Source organism: Typopeltis vanoorti, chromosome 4 (genome assembly GCF_054136105.1).
Source record: "Typopeltis vanoorti isolate ZY-2024b chromosome 4, IOZ_Tvanoo_1.0, whole genome shotgun sequence".
NCBI classification, from domain to species: domain Eukaryota; kingdom Metazoa; phylum Arthropoda; class Arachnida; order Uropygi; family Thelyphonidae; genus Typopeltis; species Typopeltis vanoorti.
In genome coordinates, this window is record NC_143552.1 from 71,692,076 (window position 1) to 71,704,860 (window position 12,785).

The 12,785-nt window shown below is 34.0% G+C and overlaps 1 protein-coding gene across 3 annotated transcripts in view; it reads right to left on the reverse strand.

Moving 5' to 3' along the window:
- Positions 1 to 12,785, reverse strand: part of LOC150107401 (uncharacterized) — a 384,774-nt gene that overhangs the window by 22,958 nt on the left and 349,031 nt on the right. For 2 of the 3 annotated variants that reach the window (XM_090391268.1, XM_090391270.1), the window contains exon 15: positions 8,448 to 8,531. The exons of the other annotated variant lie outside the window; for it this stretch is intronic. In XM_090391268.1, the coding sequence (XP_090247394.1) occupies positions 8,448 to 8,531 (84 nt within the window). The remainder of the gene's footprint in view (positions 1 to 8,447; positions 8,532 to 12,785) is intronic. 3 annotated transcript variants of the gene reach the window in all.

The following is a 12,785-nucleotide window of genomic DNA, read 5'->3' on the forward strand; positions in this document are numbered from 1 at the left end:
AAGGACCTGAGACAAACTATTCAGTTGTTTGTTGATGATGCACAATTGGGTAGAGCAATATGTTAAAATTTTGCAGGATGATTTGGATAGAATGGAAGACTGGGCAAAGGAGAATGGATGTCAGTTTAATATGGCAAAGTGTAAGGTTGTGCATTTTGGGGTGAAAAGATTACCAGCTGTATATTACATTGATGGAACTATACTTCACTTCAGGAAATTGATGAAGCCTAGCAGTGCTAGCAGATAAGGAGTTAAAGTTTAGCGGGCACATTGCAAAAGTGGCTAAAGGCTCATTGGATTACTTGGTTACTGAAGAATACTCTGATAAGGAGAGACAAGCAGGTTATTATACCTCTTTATCAAGCCTTGGTAAGAACTCATCTTGACTACTGCATGCAGATATGGTCACTTGGAAGAGGAACGAGAGTTGAGGTCAGGTTGAAGATTTATGCGTTACAGAAATTGATTGACAGGTGGAAAAGTGGTGATTGATGCATAGAAATTACTGAAGGGTTTTTACAAGATTAATACAGAAGAAATTTTTGAGAACAGATCTGGCAGTAGAAGAACTAGGGGCCATTCTTATAAACTGAGCAAGAGAGTAGTCAGCAAGGGTTATTGGAGAGTGGAATATGTTGCCAGAGTCTGTTGCAGTTGCTATGACTGAATGAATTCAATACAAAGTATGATAGATACTGCACAAATGTTGGATAGTGCTTGGCATGATGTTTAAGGTCTCCCTTGGTGAGTCTAAGGATTCCATGGAATAGCTCATATTAATAATACATACACACACACAGTCTATAAATCTCATCTCATCTCCTTTATACTCTCCTTTTACCTTGTGGTGTTGAGGGTTTTATTAATCATCGGACCTCAAACCGTTAACAGGATAAGGTGTTCAAGCCCTACACCCTGGTGTATCCTATGTCCTGTAGTGTTGAGTTCTCAAGGCTGGTTTGCCTGCTTTGCAGGATGAAAAACCCCAGGATAAACTGGGGAAAAAAAAAGCCTACTGTCCACGCCCAAGACCGGCTAACTTGGCTATGGCTGAGGAAGATCCTTCAGCTCCTCACATCACCGACAGGAATCGAACCTAGGACATCCTTCCCCAGGCATATGGTTACAAAGCGCACAGCTACTAGGCTAACCGTGCAGACATGGTCTATAAATACAACTACATATATAATCTCTATACAATTTGTATCCAATTATAGATATTTATGCTCAAAACAAATTTAAAAACCACATTAACATTTGGTTTTTCAATTTCTGAATTGTGGGGCTCAGGCATATTATTAGAAGTACTAAAATAATGACTGAGTTGAGTGACGAAATGAAAGTACTCGATAAGGATAAGCATGATGGATAAAGCATAACTACATAACTCAGGTACACTGAAAGGTGTACCTGACTTTTTATTGCCTGCAGAGAGCTGCAAGTCTGTATAGATAATGCACCTTTAGTAGCATTTCAATTTTATATGGTTTTATGGTGTGCAGCTCAGCGGTAAAGTTGCTGCATTCTAGCAGGATCACATCAGATATGCTGTTTGGGAAGCCAACTGCACATTCCACTAGGGATTGATTTGGAACAGTATGAAGACAGACCAAAATCCAAATGAAAATGGCTTTTATTTGGACTTGGAAGATTCAGTTGGATAAAAAAAAAATTCTTGGTAAAAAGAGGCATTCCCTCTGAGACCAAAGCTGTGTAGATCTTTCAAATCTCCCAGCAGTATCATATGTTTTTTCCATGACAAAGAAAACTGATACCAAGTGCTTGTGTTTTAGGAAAATATCTCTAGTGAATGTTTCTATTCTGATGAGATTATCAGCTGCTGAATGATGTTTGCAAAAGTCAGATTGTGTTCTGGTTTAAAAAGAGCAATTCTTTCCAGGAACTATAAAAGAGTAGAGTAACAATTTTTTCCCAAGATTGTGCAGGAGTTGGTCAGAGCAACTGAACAGTTTATTGGAATTTTTGGATCCTTCCCTGGTTTGGGAAGTGCAATAATGGCCTTTTTGCCAGGTTTCCAGAAACATATTTTCACAGAAAATTGTTTCAATAGGTAGAGCAGTTGACCAGTGGCAGATGATAAAAGAAGTTTAGCCATCTCACAATTGGTGATGCAGATACATGATATTTAAGCAAAGCAGCTTTCAGCTCTAGTTTTGTGAATGACCTGCTGTAATCTTCATACTGTTCAAAGAGAACAAAATTTAGTGGGTGAGGATCTTAGAGAAATAAAAAAACATTGCTGATGCTTTGACAAAAATTTCCCCAGGAGTATTACTGGCAGTTGCTTTTGCATCAGCAACTACACATCTACAGTGTTTAAGGATTGATCTGGTTAAAGAGAAGGTGCATTGGATCCTTTAAGTCCTTTTTGAACAGAGAGAAATTTCCCTTCATCCTGATAGATGCAAACATCTAAGTGGGACTTTTCTACATGAAAGAACAGCTATTAATGAATGTGATGATGTGTACTATTGGAATCAGATCGACTTCTGTGTATTATTATTGTATATTATTACTATTATGCATTTAATAGCTGACACACATACACTGATCTATTAATCAGAGCTTAACTCACCTGGGATGATGAAAAATCCCACTATGCTATATTACACTCCATGGGAATAGATGGTATATTGATTATTGGTTAGATAGATAAGAGATTGGGTCTCTGAACAATACCAGCAGGTTGTGTACAATGGAGCAGTGCTTCAAAAAGGAGGGTAAACAGTGGCATGGCCCCATGGTTCTGTTCTTAGACCCTTGTTGTGTAACTTGTTTGTAAATGATATATCGTGTGGACTGAGTAGGGATTTTTAATTGTTTGCTGATGATGTAAAGTTGGGAAGAATTATAAGTAACACTGCTGATGTTAATTCTCTTCAGGAAGATTTGAATAGACTTTTTTACTTGGACAAAAGAGTGGGGTTGTAGTTTTAATATTAATAAGTGCAAGGTATTGCATTCTGGAGTGTAGAAATATAGGACTGTGTATTATATTGACGGTGCTGTACTGCAGTAAGTGGATTCAAGATTTGGGAGTGATGGTTGACAGTAGACTAAAGTTTAGAGGACATTATTGCTAGTGTTGCAAAGGCTGCACATCATAGTGCTACTATGATAAGAAGTACTCAAACATGTAGGGATAAGCAAGTGGTTGATATGTTATCAGTTGAATGAGCCAAACCTCCCACAAATCTGCCATTTTCATGGAACGTGCAACAATTAATAATAGTTTTATAAGGTGGAAATACTATTATAAGTATTTCCCCATCCCTATGATGGAAGCAGCTCTGAATATTTTTCAATATTTTTCACTGTATAAAGCACTGGCCAGACCACAGACTATTTTGCTCAAATCTGGTCACCTGATTTTTAGTGTGATGTGGAAACACTGGAGAGGGTCCAGAGATGAATGACTAAGACAAGATCAGGACTTTGAAATGCTGGCTATGGAGAGAGGTTGAAGAAAAGGGGATAGGAGAAAAAGAGGTGATATGATAGTGATATTTAAGTTAGTGAGAGGATTTTATCAAATTAATCCAGATTAGATTATAAAAAGAGTAGAAGGTAATAGAGGAAAATCCGTCATCCCTAGAAGTTATGTAAGAGTGTGGTGAAGAACGGTATGAGGAGTAGAATTTTTATATGGAGAATTTTCAGTGAATGGAACATATTACTAGGATGTGTTGTTAATGCAAGGAGTGTTAAGATTTGGTATGATATGTTATCAGTTGAATGAACCGAACCGCCCAGAAATCTGCCATTTCCATGGAATGTGCAACAACAATAATAATAATAATAGTTTTATAAGGTGGAAATACTATTATAAGTATTTCCCCATCCCTATGATGTTACATGAAAGCAGCTCTGAATATTTTTCAATGTTTTGGCAAGCAAGTTTTCTGGCTTCACAATCAAGCCAACTCTACACCCTTCTCAATGAACAGTGAAATTTTTTCAATAGGACATTTGCCAATACAATGGATGACTTGAACGGCATTAATTCTGGCTAGAAAATTGTCAGGCTCCTTTTAAGGTGTTTTATGAATAAGAATCAATGCTCACAACCTGACACAAAGCCATACTGAGATGCTGGGCTATCAGTATAGAAACATTGCCTGCACTAATGAAAGCCTTGATTTTCCCAAAGTCACTACAGGGAAGGAGATCGCTGCAGCCCCAAATGACAAATACACACAAACTTGCTTACCAATTGAATCTTGGATGCACCAACCCAGGATCTTCAACTTCACCAAAGCGGAAGCCAAGTAGTGTTTCCAGATATTCATGGTATTAAATTCCAGTGATGGTGGTCTGGAAAATAGAACAACTAAAGACAGTGAGAAATAGAGATGGAGATGTAGGTTAGAAGAAAAGCTCAGTATGAAGAAGAATGAATAGGACTTAAACTGTTACTGGAAGGAACATGATTAGAAACCTTTTAATGAATAAACTAATATGGATTCCACCAGGGATTCTTCTTGCTCAAATAATTACCTGTGGACAAATGCCTACTAAGTAGGCTCCCATCATATGGAATATCCTCACACTTTGCAACTAATGCAGGAGTTCCACTTGTTTTTGTCAACTACTCTCTTCCTACTATATATCAGTGAACTTCTCCAGTTGACTGCAACTGTAATATATTTTTGTTGATGACAGTATACTGCACTCATCTTTCTCATTTGACAAATCACCATAACTTCCAAAATAACAACTCTACGATCCTCCATTCTGATCTCCAAACTAGTTTTCACTGGGATGCTCATAATCATGTTTATTTCAATGGTAGTCAAACTCAATCCTGTTTCTATTTTCAGTCTTATTTTTGAAAACATCGCATATCAATAAGATAAGATTAGTTTATTGAGATTACTATAACCTCCAATCACTCCTGGGATTATGTTATACATACCACTTCCTCAATGCTTCCAATAAATTAGATTTCCTATTTTGCTCAAGGCATTACTTAACTATTGAATAGCTCTTAACTCTATACAAATCGCAAATCTATCTAACCACTGAATATTTGGGGTAGTAGTGCCCTAAGAACTCCCTTAAAAATACTTGACTTAGTACAGTAGAGAATAACTAAATTAATTAATTTAGTTAATGACAAGTCTCTCATCAATTTATTCTTTCAGTTTCTGTTGCTTGCATTTTCTAAAATAGTTCTAAACTGTTCATCGGAACTGACACCAATACTTGTCCCTACTCTTTTGAATCTTGAAACGTGTGTCACTATTCAAAACTTTTCTCCAGATCATTCCTATTGCTGCTGTCCTTTGGAACACACTCCACCCACTCACATATTTTCTTAAAGTTGCAGGTCATCAAATAGAGCATTAACAAGTTACTTGTTTCTCCTCTCTCCTCAATGTTTTGTCTGTCTACACTATTAATGTACCATGAACAACTTCCTTTTTACAATCTTTGGAATTGCAAAAAAAGCCACTATCCTTTTTGCATATACGGCAAAGAGAAACAATGCAGATTAAGTCCAACCAAAAATTCAAATTCAGTCAAAATATTACTAATATGGTGAAACTCTGTTTTCATATTTCTCAATATTGCATATAGCAGGCTCCTGATTATCTGGAATGTAAGTAAATGAACTTCCTCAGATAATCAAATCCCCAATTAATCCACAAAATAACATGAAAACAAGTGTTTTTCATTTCAGCATATTGGAAGCACTATCAGAAACACTGGCAAATTCAATTACTTTACCTTTTATTTTTTTTATTAAGTCATGAGCTGTTTGTTCTTGGGCATTTTATTTTCTCATTAAAGATAACTTTTTCTTCTTGAATTGTGAGACCACTCTTTCTTTTTAACATGATGGTTAAAAGATTTAAATTAATTTTTGCACTATATATTTGAAAGTAGTGCAACCCATACAAAAGCATTGACTGTATGGTATTGCTTCTTTTACTGGGTTGTTCCCACTTATGTCCCCACTTAATAGGTGATATGGGTAATCAATTAAGCAAAAAACAAGATATACAGCATAACTTCTGGAATCTCATTGTGCTGATGCACTAAAATTATTAAAAACAATATTATGTGTTTTACTGTAACAAGGTAATTAATTACTTATACGTAGAATGGAAATTAAAATTTAATTTTGAACTGCAAAGATCAATTAATCAGTCCCAATAACCTGGAGTTTTTACTGTACTTTTTAGTATGGTCCTGGTCAAAATGCCTGTAAGAACAATTAAAGTTTAAACTGATTTTACATTTCTGTAACTTTATGTTCAACTCAATTTGTACTTTGAAATCCATTTCCTCAATTTTCCACTGAGGAAATGGATTTAAAAGTTAGTATGAAACAAGAACAAAACCTCTCAATGCTTTATAGTTCAAGCCAAGCTATTATTGCATGGTTTGGTGTAAATTATGGATGGGGTAACTAAATCCACAAGTCCATTATTTCTAACTTTTTTTGCGGACTTATCGTGTTTTAGAATTTTAATTTAAAAAATCATATCTCCCCCCACTCCAATTCAAGTTTAACCATATAATGACATAAATTATGTTTTGCTGAAAATCTTGGTCAGTATTTTATCATCTTCACCATTCTTTCAAAATTTAGCTATTACATGATATTTTTCAAAATAGGGGTGAGATGATATACATATGGCACCCAATATTTGTTATATGTATAATGAATATCAGTTCTCTCTCTCTCTCTCTCCTTTTCTTCTCTCCTAATGAGATGTTTAAACACATATTACCGATTTTTTTTTTTTTTTTTTTTTTTTTTTTTTTTTTTTTTTTTTTTTAAAGCAGGAATCCGTGTTGGATTTATCTTCCATTCAATCTGGTGGATTCATCCCCAAGTGAGGCCCATTAGACTTTAGTGGCTGTTCTCAGCATGTATAAGATTTGATGACAAATATGTTTTTTCCTGTATTTGTTTTGTCTACTGTGAGAATTTAGAACTCACAGGGGTGGCAGAGCTATTCCACTTGATAATTTTGTTTCAAACCAGACAGACCGGCATAGAACATATTCACTTCCAAGCTTGAATATTCTCAAGCACACTTTTCCATTTAAAAATGTCATAAAAATGTGACAGAGGTGAAAAGAGAACTTTCCCCTAATACTTCAATATTCAACAAACATTCAGCATAACAACTCATGCCTGACATGTCAACTGTTCATGATATTCTTATGGTATTTTATCACTCAATGTGGCTTCATTATTCACTGATTAGTCTCACTTTCTGGTGATTTCATGCAATTTTTGACTTATGATCAGCATGTACACTTCCCAGTACTTTTACTATTCCCAAAAAGACACTAACCATGTGACACACAGGTTAGGAGATTTCTTCTGCTATAGCAAAAGTGCAAATATCTTCCTCTAGCTGGCTGAAGAAGACTGAGAAGTGCTTTGGCATAACTGAATAATATTCATAATAGAAGTTTCCACAAGTGTGCAAAATTCAAACTTGTTTAAAAGCTGTTTCAGCAGATTTTTTTAATGCAAATATGTGCTCAAGAATATTCACAATCTCAGAAATGAATATGTTCTATGTCGGTCCATCTGTTTTGAATAAAAACCAAAATTATCAAGTGCAATAACCCTGCCACATCTGTGAGATATCAGCTAATTCCCTTGCAAGTAAAAAAAAAATTTATAAAAATTTTCTCTTATCATAGGTGCGATTTGAACCCAGGACTTTCCAACAAAAAGCACATTCCACATCATCCTCAAGAGTGCTTACCAGATAAAGAACAACAACAAGGAAATGAGCCAAATATATATATATGAAATTTCTGAATAACAGTTTCATAAAATTATGCAAGACAAACAGTACTACTGTTAGTGACAATGCTCATAGAGTGAGAATTAGTTTTATTTAAACACAATCAACCATTCTGAAGGGGAGATGAATTTCACAGACAATATCTGGAGAACACAGTAAAAGAACACAGAAGAAACTTGTGAACAAGCCTTAGTTAAACTAAGTATAACAACTGCTCTGCAGTTTAACAAAATCTTGAGAAGTTGGTTGAGAAGACTGTACTGACTAGAAAAATGGATAAAAAATTGAGGAGATGGCAGTTATATAAACAGGACTATAAGAGAGTAAGTATGTGCTCATCTAGTTCTTGGATGTCACCTCCATTTTTTTTTTTTTTTTTTTTTTTTTTTTTTTTTTGTAAACATGGCTATGTATCTGTTCAGTTTCCGAAAATATATGCCGCCTTCTCTCTCTCTACTACTTTACAATGCCATCATTTAGAACTAAAACCTATTGCACATATAAAGAAAAGATGAAAAATGAGTGTTGATAAAAGTAAAAACAAATCTATTAACTTAGTTCACTAGAGGATTTTTCCCCTCCAGTGACTAAATTATTTTTAAATCATAAATGTGAGTTATGCTATTTTTAATATTTCTCAATGATTACCTGAGAAAGGAATAAGTGGTTGGCCATGGTATGAAGATGAGAGGTGAGAATGAGGAGCAAAATCGAGGTGATGACCAGATGTTCCTAGTAATATAGAGTAATGATATGAAATGAAATTAGCGACAAATGAACATTTCCAACACAATTTAATTTCTACAAATGCCAGACTTTATAAAGACAATTTTTATACAGTCATCTTTTACAATACAATGGTACTGGATATAAAGATGAAAACACAAAGCAAAACAATGTCCCTTATTAGGAAGTTGGTTCTTATAGCCACAATGGCATAAATAATGTGATAAGGTCAAAGAGCTGGAACTATTTTGATAAAAAAATACAATAAATTTATCAATCCCCAACAATTTGATAACAACAAAAAAACTGAGATGAGCCACAAATACTCTACAGAGTGTAGAGTAAGTGGTAAGTAGCCTTCCAAGATGAAAATGCACCAGCCCATAAGAAATATATGCTCGAAATGATTGGTTACTAAAATAAATATTTACCTATCTTTTCTATGGCATCCAAAAACTTTTCATATCATTAGAATCAGGCACTTGATTTTGTAGACTTCTTACAAACAATATTTTGTGTAAAAAATGTGTAAATGATTTGCAATTTTCTCTTCAGACCATTTTGGAAGATACAAGCAAGGCATTCATGATTAACTCTGCAGAGTTCATTATTTCATCTTAGAAGAAAAATAAAAGGAAAAACATGTTCACTCAAGTGATCATGTTTTTCCTTCAGACTGCATCATCTTCAGAAGTTTCCCCAAGATCTTACATGACATTTTCTATGTCATGTAAGATCCCTGTCAAAACATACACCAACAATTTGCTGACCTGGTTGAATGAGTGGTTGATGTACCTGCTCTCCAACCAAAAAGTTGGAGAGCAGATGTGTTATTTATTTTTTTTTTTTGTAGTACACCACACCATATCAGTGCTGTGTGTTTGCAAATGATTCAAGAAAAGAAGAAAGCTAATGATATGTTTTTTGTAGGTTATGGTGGTTGGGGAAACCATGTGAAAAAGAACTGTTCCAAGGAAAGGAAAGAAAGAATGAAGAAGTGAGGACATTGCAGATAAAGTATTATAGTAATTGGAATTTACTGGACGAGATATTTGCACAGATGCTCCATGTGCTAGCAAGGAGTGGGTTAACAGTGCTCCGTCTTGAGTCTTAGCAGATGCACGATTCCTGAACAGCAAAATATCCTGCTCTTGGAATGGATAAGATAGTGGCACATTCACAACTACTATATTTGAATCAGGTTCTTTAATACATCTCTGGCATCAATTTACTGATGCCAGACATACCACCAGGATACTATGATAGTACTACACAAGGACACCAATATCATCAAACCTTATATTTTGATCTTCCTCTAGGTCTTCTCCTGTCATCACCTTTCCCCCTACTATCTTAACATCAAACACCTGTTTTACCAACCTTTCCTCTTTCATTCTATTCAAGTGACCATGCTACCTTAGATTAGCTCTGCTCACACATTCTTTGAATGCTAACAATGCTGACGTCTTTCTTTTTCAGTTCTGTCTAAATGAATACATCACCCAAAATTAGCTTTGCTTACACATTCCTAAATGCTAAGAATATCAAGTCCCTTCTCCATACCTTCATTTTTGATATGATTATGCTATTGATGCCACCTTTTCACCTCACCCCCCCTTTTTTTTTTTTCAGAACTGATATGTGGTCTCCTCTCCTTGATTAGTTGTTTTATTTCTGATACGCTTAGATCCATCATCATCGATTTCCTGATATATATATATATCCTGAAGGGGGGTGCACAGGATATCATCAGTATTACACAACAATTACTAGTTCAACAATTTTCTTGCAATTAATCTTATCACTTGTAATGCTTTAAATGATATAATAACAATGAAAGAATTAATTAAACAACAACCTAAGTAAAATAAAAATTAGTAAATCGGCAGGAGAAGATGGAATAAATTCTTAACATTATAAATTTGCTGGAAAAAAATTTCCTCAGAGATTGTTAAAATTTTTAAATAAAACATACAAATGGACAATAGCATGGAATACAAGTATAGTAATACCTATATTTAAAAAGGGGAATAAAACAAAACCTGCTAAAAATGTATAGTAGAATACTTAATGAAAAATTGAAAATATACAGTAAAAAAAATATTATTAGAATGCCAAAATGGATTTAGAAAAGGATATTTTACAATGGATGCATCTTTTTGTTTAAAGCTACTTATAGAGAAAAGAAGGGAATTTAACTTAGAAACTCATCTTTTGTTTATAAATTATGAAAAAGCATTTGACAAAGTAAGAGATATACTGTTTGAAATATTACAAAAAAATAAATATACCTAATAATTTACTACATGCAATATTGAATATATACAAAGTTAATGAAATAAAAATAAAAATTAATGAAAAAAATGTCTGAAAAGTACTAGTAAGACAAGTTTGTCCTCTGTCTCCAACTTTTAATATTTATATTAATGAAATATTAATACAGTGAAACACCTTAAATAATCCAGGTATAGAAATTTCCCAGAACAACAAAATAAATATGCTATTATTTGCAGAAGATCAGGAAATAATATCAGATAACGAAGACAATTTACAAAGAGCAATATATAATTTAAACATTGTAATAGAACAGTTTGGAATGAAAATATCCACAGATAAAACTAAAACAATGGCATTTTGTGGACAAACTCTACAAAATGCCATTGTTTTAGTTTTTTACTCCAATAAGAAGTAAAATAGTTATTAATAATAAAATAATAGAACAAATAAAGCATTATGATGCTGATGGTGACTTGTCAGATTTTATCACTCAATACTGTTAGGAATTATATTTTTTTTTTGTATATTTATATTTTGATTGTAGAGTTCTTTTTAGTTCTTCAGTATAATTGGGTATATTTTTAATTAGATCATTGGTTTTATTGTGAGCTCACCAAGTGGGATCTCTGTGTAAGGGTGTATAGGTATTAGACTCTTCAAGAAGAATTTTCATTTTTTTGTTATAATCCTCTGAGTTCATGACTACCGTCGCATTCCCTTTATCCGCCTTAATTGTAATGACGTTTTTGTCTGATTTTAGTTATTTGAGGGCTGTGGATTCCTTGTATGGTAAGTTCCTGGGTGGTAATTTGCTTTGTAATAGTAATGCTGTACTTTGTATGCAGATGAGATCCGATGCATCTCCAGGTAGATTTCGTATTCCTTTCTCAATTTGAGCTATGATATCAATTTTCGGGATGTGGCGTGGCGTTAAAGCAAAGTTGAAACCTTTCAAAAGTAGTTTTTTTTTTCTCTCTCCCCAGTTCTTGATAGGACTCTTGAAGAAAGGCTAATTACTACTTTGGAGTGATCTAGATGTTTTCTTTGTTTTACTTTTTCTTGAAGTAGTACATTAAATTTTTAAATTAAATTACATTTCTTTTGGTCAGAAATCATGTAGCTTTGTTGTATGTAATACTGTCAATGTTAATCCAAAGGTCAGACGGAAGCAATGTGGCTAACTCATTGTGAAGAGTAAGTGTATCTTGGCTTATCTGTGCTAGTTCTGATCTAGTGGTTGCAATCCTTTCTCTCAAAATAGCTAATTCTGTTAGCTTTGGTTGAATGGAATGCTTGCTTGATTTTAATGAACTTTGGAACAATTTCATTATCTCTGCATCGGATTAAAAATATCAGATGGTTGATAAAGTGTTTAATGCACAATTTCTCTGGTTGTGTTTCGACCCTAATAAAGGTCAAAACCAGTCTGGGTAGTGACCCTTCCCATAATGCATAGCATTATACATACCCGTAAGGATATGTGTTTTGCATTATGGGATACTAAGGCAAGTGATGTGAAGTCATTAGCTTCTATATACAAGTTGCCCTGTCCTGATTATATTTCAGATACAAACTTTGTTTGCTTACACTTGGATAAAAGATTAAACCAAGTATATAATTTCTTGGTATCTTTAATTTATCTAAATGTATGTTTGTATATACAGTACACACACACGCGTGTGTGCACCCCCCAGATGATGACCTTAATATGAAGATCGAAACACTGAGCAATTATTTTGGTTTATATTAAACTGAAGTTATTACCATAACACAGTAGTTGTCTCCATAATTTATTAGAATGAACGAGGATATTATTTGTGAAAGTCAGCAAGGATTTGTTGAAGGACATTCTTGTTAACTTTTATAACAAAGAAATAAGCAGGACTCCAGAAATACCACTTAATCTATTGGCCACAAAAAATTTCGCTTACCCGTTGTATGAATTGTAGTAAAAGGTGTGTGTGTGTGTGTGTGAAGAGCATT